The sequence below is a fragment of the Larus michahellis genome, chromosome 1, assembly GCF_964199755.1.
Source record: "Larus michahellis chromosome 1, bLarMic1.1, whole genome shotgun sequence".
In the NCBI taxonomy this organism is placed as follows: Eukaryota; Metazoa; Chordata; class Aves; order Charadriiformes; family Laridae; genus Larus; species Larus michahellis.
Window position 1 is genome coordinate 215989387 of NC_133896.1, and position 20026 is coordinate 216009412.

At 43.0% G+C, this 20026-nt stretch overlaps 1 protein-coding gene across 2 annotated transcripts in view; it reads left to right on the forward strand.

Annotated features, from left to right (window-relative positions):
- UVRAG (UV radiation resistance associated) overlaps positions 1–20026 on the forward strand; it is a 112968-nt gene that overhangs the window by 25231 nt on the left and 67711 nt on the right. For both annotated transcript variants that reach the window (XM_074572301.1, XM_074572302.1), the window contains exon 6: positions 8236–8321. In XM_074572301.1, coding sequence (XP_074428402.1) covers positions 8236–8321 — 86 coding nt within the window. The remainder of the gene's footprint in view (positions 1–8235; positions 8322–20026) is intronic.

Here is a 20026-nt window from a genome sequence, read left to right on the forward strand (position 1 = left end):
GGAGCTCAGACTGTGCTTCCTGGTGCTGTTAACTTGATTTTCCTGAGGCAGGATGCAGTTCTAGTTTTTCAGGATTTCTGTATTAATCATAGAATCATAGGGTTGGAAGGGACCTCTGGAGATCATCTAGTCCAACCCCCCTGCCAGAGCAGGGTCACCTAGAGCAGGTTACACAGGAACATGTCCAGGTGGGTTTTGAATGTCTCCAGAGTTGGAGACTCCACCACCTCTCTGGGCAGCCTGTTCCAGTGCTCTGTCACCCTCAGGGTAAAGAAGTTCCTCCTCATGTTTAGGAGGAACTTCCTATGTTCAAGTTTGTGCCCATTGCCTCTTGTCCTGTCCCCGGGCACCACTGAAAAGAGCCTGGCCCCATCCTCCTGACACCCACCCTTTAAGTATTTATAAGCGTTGATAAGGTCACCCCTCAGCCGTCTTTTTTCCAGACTGAAGAGACCCAAATCCCTCAGCCTTTCCTCGTAAGAGAGGTGTTCCAGTCCCCCAATCATCTTTGTAGCCCTCTGCTGCACCCTTTCCAGCAGTTCCCTGTCCCTCTTGAACCGGGGAGCCCAGAACTGGACACAGTACTCCAGGTGCGGCCTCACCAAGGCAGAGTAGAGGGGGAGGATGACCTCCCTCGACCTGCTGGCCACGCTCTTCTTGATGCACCCCAGGATGCCATTGGCCTCCTTGGCCACAAGGGCACATTGCTGACTCATGGTCATCCTGTTGTCCACCAGGACTCCCAGGTCTCTTTCAGCTGAGCTGCTCTCCAGCAGGTCAGCACCCAACCTGTACTGGTGCATGGGGTTGTTCCTTCCCAGGTGCAGCACCCTACACTTGCCCTTGTTGAACTTCATAAGGTTCCTCTCTGTCCAACTCTCCAACCTGTCCAGGTCTCTCTGTATGGCGGCACAGCCTTCCGGTGTGTCAGCCACCCCACCCAGCTTGGTGTCATCAGCAAACTTGCTGAGGGCGCACTCTATCCCCTCATCCAGGTCATTGATGAATATGTTGAAGAGGACTGGACCCAGTACTGACCCCTGGGGAACACCACTCGTCACTGGTCTCCAACTAGACTCTGTGCCCCTAATCACAACCCTCTGAGCTCTATCTTTCAACCAGTTTTCTATCCACCCCACTGTCCATTCATCTAACCCACACTTCCTAAGCTTCCCTATGAGGATGCTGTGGGAGACCGTGTCAAACGCCTTGCTTAAGTCAAGGTAGACCACATCTACCGCCCTCCCCTCATCTATCCATCTAGTCATGCCATCGTAGAAGGCTATCAGATTAGTCAGACATGATTTCCCCTTGGTGAATCCATGCTGAGTACTTCTGATAGCTTTCCTTTCCTCCACGTGCCTTGAGATGACACCCAGAACGAGCTGTTCCATCATCTTTCCAGGGATGGAGGTGAGGCTGACCGGCCTGTAGTTCCCCGGCTCCTCCTTCTTGCCTTTCTTGAAGACTGGAGTGACATTGGCTTTCCTCCAGTCCCCAGGCACCTCGCCTGTTCTCCAGGACTTTTCAAAGATGATGGAGAGCGGCCCAGCAATGACTTCTGCCAGCTCCCTCAGCACTCTTGGGTGCATCCCATCAGGGCCCATGGACTTGTGAATATCTAGATGATCTAATTGGTCCCTCACTCGCTCCTCCTCAACCCAAGGGAAGTCGTCTTCTTTCCCTGTTACTTTATTCAATGCCTGGGACTCCTGAGGGCTGGGCCGAGCAGAAAAGACCGAAGTAAAGAAGGCATTCAGTAACTCTGCCTTCTCCACATCCTCCGTCACCATGACTCCTGCCTCATTCAGCAGTGGGCCTACAACTTCTCTGGTCGTCCTTTTGCTTCCAATATACTTGTAGAAGCTCTTTTTGTTGTGCTTGATGTCCCTAGCCAGGTCTAATTCCAAGGCGGCCTTGGCTTTCCTTGTTTCATCCCTGCACGTTCTGGTGGCATTCTTGTAATCCTCCCAAGGGGTCAGTCCCTTCTTCACTTATTATAAACTTCCTTCTTCCACTTGAGCTTTTTCTGAAGCTCCCTGCTCAACCATGCAGGTCTCCTGCGTCCCTTGGCCGATTTCTTTCTCTTAGGGATGCACCGATCCTGAGCTTGGAGGAAGTGGTCTTTGAATATCAACCAGCTTTCTTGAGCCCCTTTGCCTTCCAGAGCCCTAGCCCACGGGATCTCTCCAAGCAGTTTCTTGAAGAGGTCGAAGTTAGCCCTCCTGAAATCCAAGGTTGTAATTTTACTTCTTGTTGTTGTTTTGTTGATAGTACCCATGATCCTGAACTCATATAATCTGGATTTGAATTCAATGCCGATTCACTGTCCTCTTTCCTGATTGTTTGTTGTCAGGACTTGCTTCCTAGCTCATAACATTTAAAAGTACATCTGAGTTCTTGTACGTGTTCTGTAGCTAAGTTGCAAATACAGTCGTAGCCTATGGAGAGCACAAATAATCTCCTTCTTTGTCCTTTCCTATAATTTATTCAGCTCTTTCTGGCTGCAAGAGCTAGAAATTTATTTTGTCACCCTGCTTTATATCTTCCAATTGCTTTCTTTGTCAGTTCCTTGACCTAAATCTCTTCTTGTATAGCACGTACCTCCTGTATTTAAGTATCTTATCTGCCATTTAAGCCAAACTAGTTGGGACAAGCAAACTCCTCCTGTAACCTTCAGAAGCTGTGTGCACCTAAGGGGTATTTCTGCTCTTAGTTGGTCTTGCTTTATAATTTTCCTGTCAATGCGGGATATTCTGAATATTATACAGACACTTTGGTTATACTAAATATTATTTATAAAGTGCCACCTGAAATCTTCTGTAGGAAGGGATTTTTTGTGTCAGGAAACTGCAATACAATATCTTTTCTGCTTGGTTGTATGGATATTTTTCTAATCTCTTGAGGTGTTTTTTTTCTTGTGGTGGTGGCAGGTCTCGTAATACTTAAAGACATCTTAGTCATAAGCCTCAATTTTTGAGATAATATGTGGATGGAATAGTAGTCTTAGTTTTTTTACACTGGCACTTATGAAACCTCATTATGAAAGCAAATGTTTACAAATACCATTTTGCAAGTCTAATGAAAACCTTGTGCACAAAGACAATGTTGGAAGTATCCTCTATTTTTGCACATCTTAGTCTGACCAAAGTTAAGGTATGGTACGCTTTTTTTTAATTATTATTTTATCCCCTCCCCCCGCATTGCTCAAAAAAAACCCTTATTACTTTAATAATTCTTTTGCCTATGAATTAAATTGCCAAAGTAGATTTATACAGTCTTAGAATAAAGTGCATTTTATTAGTGTATTAAATGTCTTTTAATAAGACAATTAAGACCACTTATGAGCCAAAATAAGAAAATTGTTGGAGGCTGACTAAACCATTCTGGTGATATTTCATGAATTCAGAGTTTTAAAGCCCACTGCAGATGTACTTCTGAGCATTACTTGAGCCATCTAGAGCTACAGGCAAATTCCCATTTTTCAGTCGTGTGAACTTACCTGTGATGAGGGAGATGGGAGCCTGAATGCTGTTGTAGCAGAATAAACTCAAGTAGGACAGGAACGTTAGGCACTGTCCCAACTATGATTTTTATTGCTGAACATTGTAGATTTATTGATTTGAATAGATATCTCCCTCATAATATCTACCTGGTAAACGGAACCACCAAGAGCAGTGTTCTCAAATAGGAATATTCAAATTGCTAAATTGTTTAATTTAAAATCAAAGCACTGGAAGCTTACAGGAACCTAATGAAATTCAACAAGGGCAAGTGTAGGGTGCTGCACCTAGGGAGGAATAGCCCCGTGCACCAGGACAGGTTGGGGGCTGACCTGCTGGAGAGCAGCTCTGCAGGGAGAGACCTGGGAGTCCTGGTGGGCAACAAGTTGTCCACAAATGAACAATGTGCCCTCGTGGCCAAGAAGGCCAATGGCATATTGGGGTGCATTAAAAAGAGCGTGGCCAGCAGGTGGAGGGAGGTCATCCTCCCCCTCTACTCTGCCTTGGTGAGGTCGCACCTGGAGCATTGGGGCCAGTTCTGGGCTCCCCAGTTCCAGAAGGACAGGGAACTGCTGGAGAGAGTCCAGCAAAGGGCTACAAAAATGAAGAAGGGACTGGAGCATCTCTCTGATGAGGAAAGGCTGAGAGCCCTGGGTCTCTTCAGTCTGGAAAAAAGGCGGTTGAGGGGGGATCTTATCAATGCTTATGAATACTTAAAGGGTGGGTGTCAGGAGGATGGGGCCAGGCTCTTCTCAGTGGTGCCCAGTGACAGGACAAGGGGTAACAGGCACAAACCTGAGCATAGGAAGTTCCACCTAAACCTGAGGAGGAACTTCTTTCCTTTGAGGGTGGCAGAGCCCTGGCACAGGCTGCCCAGAGAGGTGGTGGAGTCTCTGTCTCTGGAGACATTCCAGACCCGCCTGGACGTGTTCCTGTGCAACCTGCTATAGGTGACCCTGCTCTGGCACAGAGAGGTTGGACTGGATGGTCTCTAGAGGTCCCTTCCAACCCCTCCCATTCTGTGATTCTGTGTTTCACTAGGTAGTGCCCTTTAGCTGCTGTTTTAGAACCTTCAAGCCCACTTGTATGTAAGGTTACCTTCAAAATGCAGGTTGTGCTGAAAACACCTGCTTTGTAGGAAGCTCCTGTCATCTAAAGGAGCAAAGTAGAAAACTAGCAGCAATACTGGTGGAGAAATTCTAGGTAAGCAAGGCAATTATAGGATAGCAGTTATTGTCTTAACAGACTAAAACAACCATATCCAGGGTTTCAGAGTTGTTAATGACTTCATTTTTTTTTTTTTCTGCTGAATGTCAGAAAGCCTTTAAATCCTTATCCTTAGCAATATTTAGGTATTTGGAATTTTACCCTTCTTCCATCTCTTTTGTCCAGCAGCAACTTGGCTGTTGCTGCTATGCAGCGAAAAAATAAATGTTTTCTTTGGGTGATATTCTCGTTCAAGTCGTAGTTTTCCTGCTGCAATGGATGCTTAGCTCATGGCAAAAAAAAAAGTTGGGAAACAAGGTTTCAAAAGCCACTGTGTGTGTCTTCTGAGCCCTGAAGGGTATTATTGCTTTATGGTAGGTGTCTGACAGTGCTCATGTAACTCCTTGAGCATTTACAGCTTTTCATCTCAATGTAACTATAAATGTGTGCTGCCAATATAGCTGCTTTGTTCTTAACTACATTTGACTTTCACATAATTGTACCTCCGACTTCTGCTTTTGTTCAAGCTTTTTTATTATTATTTTGTAGTAAATTGTGCAGCAATTTTGCTGGAAGATTTCAGAGGGATTCTGCTGCTTTCATCATAGCTGTGTCCAGTTTATTTTCCTCTTTCCTTTCTGGCATGGGACCACTGAAGCACTTGTTCCTCTCTGTTTCACCTTTTCTCATAATCGTACACTGAAACTCTATTTGGATTTGCTTGAACTGGACCAATGTTTGAATAAGGTAGATGTCAGCTTCAGAGATATTTTTTTGAAGCTGTCACGTTTTACTTAAAGGATTCCCCCTCCTTTAGCTGTTTTCTGAATCTGCTTGGTCTTGTCCGAGACTTCATCCTTGTGTGTAAAATCGCTTTTGATCCAGGTTAAACAAAATCAGTTCTGGGTGCTCCAGGGGCTTTCTTAAATACAGGTTTCTCCTTCTCTGGTTTCCTCAATGCCTTCCTGGCTTTCAAATTTTCTTTCAACCATTTTATGCTTGCTGCTACTAACTGATAAGATTTGCCCTTGCTCTTGCAGTGATATCTTTTCAGAAAGTGTATTTAGGGAAGCACATATAGCTTTTAGTTAATGACTAGCTTTCTGTTCTCTCCTTAAAGAAGGAAAACCAGAAATAGTCTATACAGCTGTCACAACTCAAAACATTTGGTTGTGGTCAGGGGTACAGGGGAACAGAAGGATATTCTTCAAGGATATTGAATTGTAGCTACTTTTTTCAACCGTCAGGCAGGAAAGACCCTTATCTTTGGAAAGCTGCATCTGTTTCTCTCCGCTGCACGCGGTGTCCGTCACTGCAGGTAGAGTCTTTCCCCATATATGCATTTTTTTATTTTATTTTTAGCAGCTAGATCATGGCCACTCTGCACAAGCAAAGCCTTTTTGTGTGTTTGCAAATACACGTGCCTGTATCTAACAAATGCTGTGGCAGAGAAGTGGACAAACTCCCCTTTCAAAGGGCAAACTTCTTTAATAGCGAAGTCTGAAACCCTTCCATTGCATGTTCTGCGAGTTTCCTCGGAGTTGAACAGTTTGTATTGACCACATGGTGTCTGATTCTTCGGGAATTTCCTTTCAACGCACTGTAGTACAGGGGAAAAATAAAAGGCTGAAATATGTGGCTATATTATTCTAGGCTGCTCCACTCTATCTCTGAAAAATTTTATACTTTACTTTCCGAAGGCAGTGTTTCTTGAAACAAGATCAACTCCATGGTGTAAAATGGTGATGGTGGTAGTTGTACGTTTTCAGTTTTCCACCATCCTAACTTCATTCAGGCTTTAAGATGTCTTAATTCTGGTGTTTTTTCAGGGGATATATGTATGGATTTCAGTATGTGGGATCCAACATCGTGAGAATGGAAATGAGGAGCTGAGAGAGCTGCTGCTAAGCATCATATTGCAATAGAAGCACCACAATGTAGTGTACAGATCTCATGATTATTTAGGTGGAACCGTATTTTTGGTGGAAAGGAATGTCTGCTGCCTGGCTAACAGTTGTGTCAGTAGATGTTAGAATAGAATCATAGAATCATTTAGGTTGGAAAAGACCCTTGGGATCATCGAGCCCAACCATCAGCTCCACTCTACAAAGTTCTCCCTTACACCATATCCCTTAACACCACATCTAAACGAGTCTTAAACACATCCAGGGATGGTGACTCCACCACCTCCCTGGGCAGCCTATTCCAGTGTCTGACCACTCTTTCTGGGAAGAATTTTTTCCTAATGTCCATCTGGGAAGAATTTTTTCCTAATGTCCAGCCTAAACCTACCCTGCTGCAGCTTGAACCCATTCCCTCTTGTTCTATCGCTAAGTACCTGTGAGAAGAGACCAGCACCAACCTCTCTACAGTGTCCTTTCAAGTAGCTGTAGAGAGTGATGAGGTCTCCCCTCAGCCTCCTCTTCCTCAAACTAAACAGTCCCAGCTCCTTCCATCGCTCCTCATCACATTTATTCTCCAGGCCCTTCACCAGCTTCGTTGCCCTCCTCTGCACTCGCTCCAGCACCTCGATGTCTCTCTCGTATTGAGGTGCCCAGAACTGGACACAATACTCAAGGTGTGGCCTCACCAGTGCTGAGTGCAGGGGGACAATCACCCCCCTCCTTCTGCTGGTCACACTGAGATGTAACTCTGCATTTCAACGTCTTCTATATAGAAACAGCCTGTTGAGGCAGGAAAGAATACGTAGGCAGGGATTGTGCTACTCGGAGTACATCTGTATCACTGCTGGAAAATTAGCTGATCAGCTGGGGCTACATCATACACTGAAATAAATGCCTTTTTTCCTACAATCCATAAAGTTTCTAACAATGCTGCCAAATGGTTTGACCTGCTTAAAATTCGCTTTATCATGTGAAGAAACAGTTCCGAGTTTGTGGTGTTTCTAGGAATTTGTGTGACTATGTCTGATAAGGAAAAGCTCAGTATCTGGCCTTTGCAGCATGAAGAATTGCTGTTTTGATGCCTCTTGTGCGGAACATATGCTTTGGTCTCTTAAGAATGACATAAGGGTTTGTTTTGGGTTTTTTTTTTTTTTGGTAACTTCCAGAAACTTGTTCACATATTCAAAAGTAGGGTTGCTTTGACCTTTTAAATGTGTTACAATGTGGATAAAGAATAGAGCTTTATCTCATGGTCTTGTACATCTGAATGGGCTCTCGGGTCTGAAGCTGCAGACTGGCAGTACTGTAAATTGCATCCGTTGGTATTTCTGTGCATAAAATTTGTGCAGTAATAGATTATAAAATTCAAGAAAACACACTCCGTGTCTAGAACACAGTGATAGATCATTAACATCTTTAGAGGTGTTGCTGTAGGCCAGACTTGAACTTGCTGTTATTGCTGCCTTAAATTATTTCTACCTACCGTACTTAAAACTTTATGAAAACAGATTTAAAATACATTAAATACAAGATCATTTGTTATCCCACCACAAGTGCATGCTTTTAGTCAAGATGGAAAAAATTTTTGATTCTCAAATTAACATTCTTTCTTTGCCTTTAAGGATCACTCAGGTACCCTGAAGAATAGTCTTCTCCAGGTGGATCAGAACTGCGTTCGTAACTCTTACGATGTCTTCTCTTTGCTTAGGTAAGGTTTTTTGAGAATATTATTTGTAGCTGTTGTAACTTCTTTAGTATGGAAGGAGCCTTTCCAAATTAAAAAAAACCAACCAAACAAAAAACCAAAACAAAAACAGGCAAACAAAAACCAAAACAAAACCAACCAAACAAAAAAACCCCAAACAAACACTTTTTGGACTGGAATGTGCAAAGGAGATACTTAAGTAGTGCTGCTTTGCTGCTGGTAGCAAGGAGATGGGCCTCAATGTGTGTTCTTTGGTGGTCTCTAGGCTTCTGCCACGTGGACGTTTGAGCGCTCTGAACCAGAGCTGGCTGTGTAGCCCATGGACTTGCCTTGTGAATGTTGAAATCGTGGACCTTCTCTGTTAGAGGGCTTCTGCGGAAAGCCCCTGCTCTGTTCTCCTTAACAAAATTAAAATTTCTTTAAATAAATTAGAACAACGGAAAATAAACAACTTGCCAAAACTTGACGCTGTAGTTGAAACAAAACAGCTATACGCCTAAGTGTGTGTGTGTGTCTGAGTTGTGTTGGTTTTTTCTTTAATTTTTTTAATGTTGAGCCACTGAATTGAATTTACCTTTTGCATAGTTCTTCCTTGTAATCCAGAATAAAGACACTGCGTAGTCAGGACTCGGTTACTTCAACGCATGTATAGTATAAGGAAGGTATGGTAACTGCACTTTTGGGTGGTTACCTAGGTGTCTCTGGTGACGAAAAACATGAAATTCTAGTATGAAGGTAAACGAGAAGGCCTTTTCCAGATCTGCTTTAATTATAACAGTTCAAGAATGTTAGCTGTGGGGAAATCAATAAAGGTTTTAAACACTGTTGGTAGGTGGGTTTTGAGGAATTTGTATTCAAAAGGTGCTTTACAAGACAGGTTGATAACTTCAGTTCTGCAGTAATAGCAATAGATATGCTAGTAAAGAAAGTTTTGAAATGGAAATGTTTAATATGCTTTGAAAAGTCTTTAGAAAAATGCATTTGTGTTTTTATCAGTTGTGAAAGTTGAATGCACTTGATAGAGTTAACAGCAGGTGTCAGTGTTGCCTGTATGAAGTGTTAGCTCTGTATTTTGTAGTGAAGAAAGCGGGAGGAAAAGTTAGCTCTAGGTTGCTTATTCAGAAGTCTTTATTTTATAAGCTCTCTTAAAATTTAAATGCGCTGTTTCTTGATTCTGTAAAGCATATTTAGACTAAAGGCTGCTTATTAAATGTCTGTCTTCTGTACTTTTAGTGGAAAACAACCAGGGGGCGCGTTAGCAAGTTCTGGTTACATTCTGGCACAGTCCAGTCTTACGCTACCTAACATTAAATCTTTGTTAAACAGAGGGAAGAAAACATGTGCCGGTCATCCTGATTGCTTTGTTCATGCATCTTTTTCACGTTTCATTTGCATTTCTTTGTAGTATGAAGCACAGTCCAGAAAAAACACTCACTATTATACCAGCTGGTCATGAACTTGACCGACTGGAGCCCTGCCTAATCTGAGTTGTGGTCTTTCTTCTGAAAGTGTCTGTCTGACATAAATCTGATGAAAAATGAAGATGTCAGCTTTGATAAAGCTCCCCTTGCTGGGTGCTCACCCATGCTGTTTTGAAACCTGATTACGGGAGCCGTGCACTTTGCTCGGTCTTGGGAAGGTGAGAGTCCACATGCTGTCTCTTACAGTTTCTAGGCTCTTGGGAATAGTTCCTGTTTAGCGTGGACTCAGAGCTAAGACATCTTCCTTTTTTTTTTTTTTTTTTGCCTTGTCCTAGAAGGAACAATTTTTTTCCCGTCTTTAGTACCAGCCCTGCTGCTGATTATATTTCAGTGGATTCTACATACCTATCAAGGAGTATATATTGCCTTGTCTAGTTCCAGCAGGAGTTAGAAGATCTAATTTGTGACCATACTTAGCTGCTATTTTTACCTGTTTCTTTCCTAGCTAGGAAAGCTCTTCAGGAACTGACGCGAAATCCTCTGTGGAATACTGAATTCTTTTTCCTCCCTCTCACATTAACTCTGCTTTTTTACAGGTACACTTTCTCTACTGCTGCTTACCTTTGATATCTAGCTCAAAAAGACTAGTGATAGTGTTTATTTCTTTTAAAATCATCTCTAGTCTCTTTTTGTGAGGTGTCTTTTTTTTTTCTTCTTTCCTTTTACCAAACAGTCTGCTTTGCCACCTCCTACAGGAGTCCAGCCTTGAGTAACTAGCCTGTGAACTCTTTCCAAAGATAGCTTTTGTGAGCGCATGTTCCACTTACAGCCAGAAGAGAGAGATGGGTATAATTTGAGTTGTGACTCATTTGACAGGACATGTACTTTGGGAGGAAATGAATCGCTGTCTGCCTGCTGCTGTCCATTGGCTATAAAGAGAATAGGCAGGTGTCTACACCATAAAGGTTTGCATCTGACCACATAAATCCCACATTTTGAAGACTTCCTCATGATATGATATTTGTCTGTAGTAAAAATTCACAAGCTGCGCATGGGGTTTCCTAATGTTTTCACGAGGCATGTGAATCTGAAGAACAGCTTGTCCTGGCTTGGTTTAAACATCTCAAAAAGGGAAGCAAGTCCTGGGGATGGTGGTCTCTGCATCCCAGTTATTCTGATGGTACTGTGCTACCAGGTGTGGCATAGCCACCATGATCAGCTCTGCAGTGTCAAAATCAAATTGAGAGAGAAGGTTCTAGTTCAACTCTTAACTCTTGGAAAAACTGCAAAATGAGAACTTATGTGGTTGACTTCTGTCTGCTGTCAAAACTGTTTTTTTTTTTTTTTTTTTACTCCTCAGAAGAAGTGAATAGTTAAAACTTCTAAACTTGTGAATAGGCCTTAATGAAAAGCACGTGCTTGGCTCCAATTATGTTGATTAAAAAAAAAATTAATTAGGATTGCCAGACTGTGTGAGCAGTAGAGAATTTTTTGAGTGTTGGATTAAAATAGTGCCTATGTGCTCAGATGCTTAATTACATGGATTTACAAGTTAATTAAGCATGAGGAAAAGTTTAAGTACCCAGACAGGGTACTTTACACAAGGAAGTTCTCAGCACCTCTGTAGCTCGTGAACCTTCTTGTTTTGGGGGGGACAAGATCCTCAGGCAAACATAGTGGTGCTAATTAGTTATTCATGCCATATGGAAATGACGAATGTTCTTCCAGCCATTTGTTTTAAAAAGGCTAACTAACAAAAATTAACCACCCCAACTGGAAAGCTAAAATTTTGAGGGTTTTTTGTCCCTTGGCCATATTGTCAGATTTCCTGAAAAGAGGTCACTTAAAGGCTTTCTAAATATTATGTAGCTGGTAATAATAGGTTATACACTAACACGTTTCACCTTTCACGTAACACTTAAAATGGGCCAAATACATCTGAGGTCATGTTCTGGACATGTCTCCATAACCAAACTCTCGGCACGTTTGCAGCACTAATGGGAATAGATTTTATATTTAGTATTCTCTTAGTTTTCTATCCTTCCTTTTCTTTAAACTTTGAAAAAATGGACCTTTCAATATTAAGTGGTGTTGGGAAGATGGGATATGCTGTCAATTACTAAAGAAAGAGCTTAAAATCCTGTATGATAAAATTTTATGTCAGTTCCTAAATACAAAAAAAATAATATCTTGTATTCTACAACAGCTTTTCATGGTATTGTGACACTTAGAGCAATTGGCTGGCTAATAGCTTTTGTGCTTTTAAATATGTGAGCACCTGAAATCCTCCCAAATTCTGCCTGGAGACAAAAAGTGCTCTAAGAATTTGTGAAACCTGCCCCTTTGAAGTTTTGCTTCCTGTATTTTTATCTCTCCAGTCAAACCTGCTTTCTCTGTGGTTTAACTGTTCCATCAGCAGATGGGATGGTACATTTGTGCTATTTGGCCAGCTAGTTAATGCAAATTGAAATAATTTCGATTGTATTTTTGTTTTTTAAAAAATATATTTTTTTTAACAGTAAAAGTTGATACTTGTACAATTTGAGTGGTGGAGATGAGGACAAGACCAGCTCCAGGCAACTGCTGTAATATTGCTAATATCTAACCTGGCTGAAGTTGATTTAACTAATACTACTAGGTGTCAAAGGGCTTCCTCTTCTACTGCCATGTGTGCATCTGATCTAGTGGATTAAATCTCTAAGTCTAGAGCAACTCCACAGACACACAGGCTGCGCCTTCATCAAGCACAAGAAGTTCTTGCAGTTCTAGTGATAAGCAAATAAATCTGGATGCAGTGCCCTGGACAGGTAAATACGACTTTTCAAACCAGGTCGTAACACTAAGGGAACAATTTCCCTGTGTTCCACATCACAACAGCGATGGTTCGGTGACTTGAAATGGCCCAAGATTGCCAGGGACAAGACACTGCTTTGCAAAGGTCCAGAGCTTAACTTCTGAACCAGCAACTAAATACTGCTTTCTAGGTTGGGGGCTCCAAAAAGCTTGCAGTGCACTCTTGAACACTGGATGTGTTGATGCATGACAAGTAGAAATATAAATTATTAGAAATTGTCTTAAGTCCTAGTGTCTTAAGTATGCCTGTCTTCTTCAGGTTTCATAATCTGTCATAGGCCAGGAGTATGCTTCAGGTGACAGGCTTTGTTTCAGGATTTGCAATTTGTAATCATAGAATTATAGAATGGTTTGGGTTGGAAGGGACCTTAAAGATCATCCAGTTCCAAGCCCCTGCCCTGGGCAGGGACACCTCCCGCTCTAGACCAGGTTCCTCCAAGCCCCGTACAACGTGGCCTTGAACACCTCCAGGGATGGGACAGCCACAGCTTCTCTGGGCAACCTGGGCCAGGGGCTCACCACCCTCACAGCCAAGAATTTCTGCCTAATATCTCATCTCAATCTCCCCTCTTTCAGTGTAAAACCCTTCCCCCTCGTCCTATGGCTCCCCTCCTACATCCAGAGTCCCTCCCCAGCTTTCCTGGAGCCCCTTGAGGGACTGGAAGGGGCTCCAAGGTCTCCGTGGAGCCTTCTCTTCTCCAGGCTGAACCCCCCAGCTCTCTCAGCCCGTCCTCCCAGCAGAGGGGCTCCAGCCCTCCCAGCATCTCCGGGGCCTCCTCTGGCCCCGCTCCAACAGCTCCGTGTCTCTCCTGTGCTGAGGCCCCAGAGCTGGAGGCAGCACTGCAGGGGGGTCTCCCCCGAGCGGAGCAGAGGGGCAGAATCCCCCCCCTCGCGCTGCTGCCCACGCTGCTGGGGATGCAGCCCAGGCTGTGGGGGGGTTTCTGGGTGGAAAGTGCATGTCTTATCACTGAAGAGATACTACTTAAGAATACAAATGTAGGTGGCATTTGTCTGCGATCTGAAACTTTGAGATTTTGGTAAAATTGACTATCTTAAGTAACCAAGACTGAAATGTGGGGTCGCAATATTGAATTGGCTTTTTTTTAGCTCTACCTATCTTAGGAAAAAAGCTTTTTAATGAATACATTACTCGTGTGTTTAAATTCTTCCATCTTTATTAGCAGTCTTATTGAATGAATAGAGCGTCCACAAGTTGATCTCCGAAAGTAGAAATAGAGACAGAAGTGCATGGTCAAAGTAAGCAGTTGTAGTGTTGAAAATCTCATGAGTAGCGCGGAGTAGTTTCTCTGAGACTACAGAGTCAGTGGAACTGCACATGCGAAATGTAGTAACTGCCTTTGGGTAGCTATTTTTAACACATGGAAATTATGCTAAACTTGAAGGGAGTTTATGAACTCTCTTTTTCATAAGCTCTTTGAGTGGGGAATGATGGAGTGAGCAAGGTCTTCATGGCCTTAAACTGCTTTGTGCTAAGGTGTATCTCAGGGGTACATTAACCTGGTTACAGCTATGGAGAAGTCCGAGACAAGTCAGCCTTGAACAATTCTGGAGCGTCCTGTCTTGACAGCCAATAGGTCAGTCAGACTTCGCTACTGTATAGTTGCTATAAGCAGCAATTCCAAACTTGAGGCTTCCAAACCTTTGGTGAGGTGAAAAGGAGGGAAAGCAGGAAGAAAACCTGCTACCAGTGACGCTCTAACTTTGCAGGGTTGTGCAGCATCTGCTAACAAGCCCAGAGGTGAACCACACAAAGCTGTACTGTCTTTGGAACGTTCCTTGAAGTTTCTCTACTTCCACCCTCATCTCCGTGAAAGATGTGAACCCAAAAGACTGGAATAGGTAGGATTCTGCCCCCAGCCTCTGCGGTTCTGACTGCATGGAAATAGAGAGTTGCTCTTTGTTACCCTATTCCTTTTAGGATGCTGGTAGGTGCGTATTTAGAGATAAGGAGAGGTATGAAAGACTTCTTCTCATTTTAAAATATGCACCGACAGTTAAGTCTTTTGTTTCTAGCTTTTTCCTTTGCTGTTCTTTCCTCAGAGAAGGATCCCAAGTCATAGCCGCGTCCAAAACCTTTGTAAATGCGGTAGTTATGGATGTTCATGCAGTAGGAACAGCGCCACGTCCTGTGAAGGTGGCGAGTGTGTGGCAGAAAAAGTCTCCCACTGATACCCTGATGCTTTTCCAGTGCCTTGTTCTAGCTTTCCCTGTGAGTATCTTAGCAATCAAATTGCTGGATCGTGTCACAGACTTTCCGACTTTAATGTTGCTGCTGCTGCTGCCATCGCCCTCTCCCAGCAGATGTGGAAATATGCAGTCTCAAGTGTGGAATGGGTAGCAGGGTTCTTTTTAGCCCGACTTGTAAAATCAGTAAGTTCCTCTGCTAAAACTTCCCTTTGCTAGTGATAAGTGTCGTTGTTTTTCTGTGATGGCCAGGCTTGATGTTTCTAACTGGGAAAGATTTCCACCTGGAAGACTTGGCTCTCCATACTGTATAGGCAGCCAAGACAAGGCAGGCATCCCCTTGGCTTTGGACATGAAAACCCAGGTGGCCTAAGGCCAGGATAAATAAATATGAACTGTAATCGGACCTCTTGAGTGCCTCTGTATACTTCAGTAAGCAGTACTGAAATGGATGAGCGGTATAACAAGTGTCATCTCTCTTGGCCTAAAAACCATGTGGGTTGGAATTGTGAGGTAGTGTCTTCCTGGGAAGCAGTGATGGAGAATGGAAACTGGGATCTGAATTTTTTTTTTTTTGAGAGGTTCCTTAGAGATTTTGATCTATGGAATCAAACTTTCAGACAAATCTGTTCCCAGGCATTGAACTTGTGTGGTGCTAAGCTATATGGAAACTGATGCTAATCAATCATCAGAGGAGTCAATTTACAAACCTGACTTTTGCCAAAATCTGTAGAAGAGAGGGGCATGGGTCATAGCAAGTTGAAACAGTCCATGAAGCATGAGAGAGGTGGGGTTTTTTTGTATGTTAACTTAGCTGCAGGGCTAGTAGTCTTCTGCTGCTACTCTTATCTTTGGCTTTCCTAATATGCCATATGGAATAAAACACCGCTACAGTGGCAGTTTTTTAGCGTAAGTGTGATAGGCATGTTGCTAGTTCTTGATCAGATTTGGTTTCAGAGCACTGTTAAGAGAGCGATTACACAGAACTGTGCAGAACTTCAAAAATAGCGTTCTTCTTTATTTGTGACGGCATGTAAAAGCCCATATCAGTGAAGCAATATTCAATTAGATTAGAAGTCATGACCCATTCCTTCTCGTATTTCTGGCTTTATTAGATTTGATGAAAAACAGAGCGTGTCACTTAACTAAATGACTTTCTAACAGTTACCTGCAAGTGTTTAAGAAGGAGGATGTTGTGAGCAATGGCATTGGTCCTCCTGTTTATTTTTGTTAGGACTTTGTCCTGGATATGGTTATAAGAACGATACAGCTAATTGCTTTATCTTTCAGCCTGGGCAAAGATTATAGTGAACGTGGAACAGTGAGTTGAGTAGGACTAGAGCAGTGATGGTCCCCCTGTACTGTGCACTGGTGAGGCCCCACCTCAAGTGCTGTGTCCAGTTTGGGCCCCTCACCACAAAAAAGCCATTGAGGTGCTGGAGCGTGTCCAGAGAAGGGCACCGGAGCTGGTGAGGGGTCTGGAGCCCAAGTCTTGCGAGGAGCGGCTGAGGGAGCTGGGGGTGTTCAGCCTGGAGAAAAGGAGGCTGAGGGGAGACCTTCTCGCTCTCTACAACTCCCTGAAAGGAGGGGGTAGCCAGGGGGGGTCGGGCTCTTCTCCCAAGGAGCGGGCAATGGGACAAGAGGAAACAGCCTCAAGTTGTGCCAGGGGAGGTTTAGGATGGATATTAGGAAAAATTTCTTCCCCGAAAGGGTTGTCAAGCATTGGAAGAGGCTGCCCAGGGCAGTGGTGGAGTCACAATCCCTGGAGGGATTTAAAAGATAGACAGGCATGGTGCTTAGGGATATGGTTTAGTGATGGTTTTTGTCAGTGTTAGGTTGATGGTTGGACTCAATGATCTGAAAGGTCCCTTCCAACCTAGGCAATTCTATGAGAATTCCAAGCAGGGCAGGGTGGGGAAGGTATATATGACTGAGAAGCTGCGGAATACTCCTGTGAGCCTTAATGACCAGCCTTTTGCCTGGTGGGAGATCTCTCTTCTCTACTTCAGCTGCAGAATTGCACCTTGCCTTGGAAGTAAACTTTGATTTGAGTTTGGGGATGGCTTCCAGGAAAAAGTGCAGTGGTGTGCAGCTCGAAAAAATGAGTCACCTGAATATTGACTGATGTTTCTCCTCCTCCTCCCTCCGGTGGGTAAGACTCAGTTGTCACAAACACCTTATCGGTTGTGTGGACTGCCAGTGGGAGAACAAAATCAACTTGAGAGCAGCGGTTTCCCTTTTTCGGTGGAGCCTGTAACCCATTCAACCCGAATTTATGCATCTCCCTTTTCACTTGTGTGGTGAGCTCCAGTCTTAGCCTCGCTCACTGTCTCAGAGCAAGAATTGAATCTTAAGATCTGTTGGCAAGTTACACGTCAGCAAAAGGCTGGTGGATTATACCAGTGTCACTGTCCTGGTAGGAGTCACCTTTACATATTTATGCCCTTCAGAAATTCGTATTTGCATATAACTTACCTTTCTTGAATGTGATTGTGTCTGTTGTCCTGGCGCCAAGGTTTCTGTAATCACAAACTGATAAGCACCAGTATAAAGAACAAAAAGAAATATCCTTTTTTATTTGCCACGAATATGTTTGTTCTTCGAATAAAAAAAATCAAGCCATAAATCCCTTGCTATGCATCACAGTCAAATCTTTGAATTGGAGTTGTCCCTGGCCAGGGCAGGGGGTTGGAGTTAGATGATCTTTAAGGTTCCTTCCAACCTGAACCATTCTATGAATAAGGGGACTAGAGACATCTCAGGTTTTGTGACTTAATTTCCGGAAAAAAATTGTTTGTGCTTCACATCAAGACTCTCTTCTGTTGATGCCCTGTGAAGGTGACCTATATACTAGCCGGCTTCTTTAAATGCTCCTCATGCTGGAGGCCAGGACCTCCCCTGCTGCCAGTCTGACAGACCTGTTGGGTTTTTTTTTTCCCCATTTGCAAATAGCTCGAAGCATCCAGTGTTGCAGTGTCCGCATGGACTTGATTACTCAAAAACGTAATTTGTGTGTTATAAGACTCAAATTAAAACTGTTTGAAAGAATGATGGAAAGTGTCTGTGCTTCAACAGCACTGTCCTGTTTGAGTTTCTTACAGCGCTGGCTCTGGTAGAGGTTTAATGCCATAAATGAACAAGTCAGACTTGCATTTTATTCTTTTCTTACTCCCTACTGTCTTCTCTCGCCTTACATCTGCTTTTGACAAATTGTAGGTATAGGTTTCTGAGGAAATTGGGAAAGGGAGTATATGATTATAAATTAGAAAAATTTTTCTTGTGGGAAAGCAGATGTAGCAAATGATGGTTTAAGGGGCTATGTAAAATATATGTTATAGCTGGCTGGCACTCTCCATAATCTAATTTCTGGACTGTTATAAGGTAGTGTGCATTCCATTTTTTTTTGGAATTTAATAGGAAAGTCTTGGATTATTTTTTCTTTAATAATAGGTTTGGGTATTTTACTTCCAGGATCCTACATCTCGCTTATTGCCAGAAGTGTTCTGTTCTGTTTTCTAAATCCCTGGTAGTAATTCTTAGTTTAAATTTAGTCTCATTGTAAACTAAGGTTGTTCTGGCAAATAAGACTGTAGGCATTTATTTCTCTTGTGAGAAGTAGCTGTATTATTTGACTGCTGTAATCAATTGATGTATTTATGGCTTAAAATTCCGTACATGAAAAATCCAGATGTGTCTGATAGAAACGAATAGATATTTGGAGTGTATGATAGAACTACAAAATCGTGTATCAAATGTCTAATAAAGCTGAGACTCTTTCATTAATGTAAATATAAGCATATGTTAGCTTAATAGGCACAACTGTCACTACACTCCAGCTTTCAGTTTTTTTTAAAGATTGCAGCCAGGAATGAACTTGCTGTATAAACTACTAAATCACTAGACTAATTCATGACCAAGAGGGATACCTCAGTTGCAGGATACTGCAGCGTGTCTTAAAGGAAAGAGCTTCAGCTGAACCTTCAAACATCGCCTCAAACGTACTGCACGCTGAAAGAGAGCAAATACGTTGTTACAGCACGTTCCCATAGTGTGAAGTCAAGTTATGTTGGACGTCTGGATTGTGTGGTCTTGGGGAAGTGAGGAAAACCGCTTGATCTTGCAGACAAGGCAAGGATGTTATGGCAAAGAAATCATGTTGTGGTGAAGAAGACAAAAACTTGGCAATCTTTTTTTCCCTCCAAGTCAGTACCCAGGTGGACTTGATCAATAGGACATAGTATGCTAGAGTTGTTTCAAATCTCACAGCCAAGATAGAAGGTAGGGCTTTTTGGGGGGATAAAGAGGGAACAAATTTACGTCAGACTAGAAAAGCCTTGAAGAGACAACCCAAATATCCCATATTTCAGCAACTTGGGAACTATCAATTGAAGAGAAGAGATGTTGAAATTTTCCCTGCTGGCTCTTTGTAGATTGATTAGGGATGCAGCTTTTAGTGGTCTTTGCTTACAGTACATGGCTAATTTTTTTTGTATCTGTCCCGTTGTCTCTTAAACTTCCAAAGGAAGGGAAAGTATTTTGTTTCCTCTTAGTCTCCCTCATCTCAGAAAGCAGGTGATATGGGAATGGAAGTAGAACAGCACCTTTGTGGATCTCCACCTCCAAACTATATTAGGGCGGTAAGGAATTTTAATGTCTGTTTTGCTTTCCAGTTCTTTCCCAGGCAGCAGCGTGGAACTCACCTGATGCTGGACAATTGCACGGCAGCTCTCAGGGCCCCAAGCAACAGCAGTAAATCTGTCACGCTTAACGTTCGTATTACTCCGCTGTTGGCTGACAATGGCTGTGAGCTGCTGCAGAGACACCAGAGCAGCCTGCAGACACAGGATGACGACACTGTTGGCTAAATTATCTCTTTAAAAAGGCTTGAGTTTCTGCTGTAACTGGCTTGGCTTTCCTGACTGCCGAAGGAAATTTGGTAGCAGGCCAGTGGCCTCTTGAAGCCCTGAATTAGCTCTTAAAGTGCTATAGAAGTGCTAATTTTAATAATAAATCATAAAAAAAAAACCCTTCTTGAACAATCTAGGAGGAATCCTATGTTGGCTGATAGAACATAGATTATGGCATCAGTTGGCTCATCGCTGTCAATTACTAAACTCAGCCGGATTGTACTCAAAGCACAAATTGTGCTAACTTTAGGCTGTGGCATTGTACTTGCATTCAGGCTAGAAATGGAAACAATATGAGGTCAATTAATGTTGAAATTTCTCT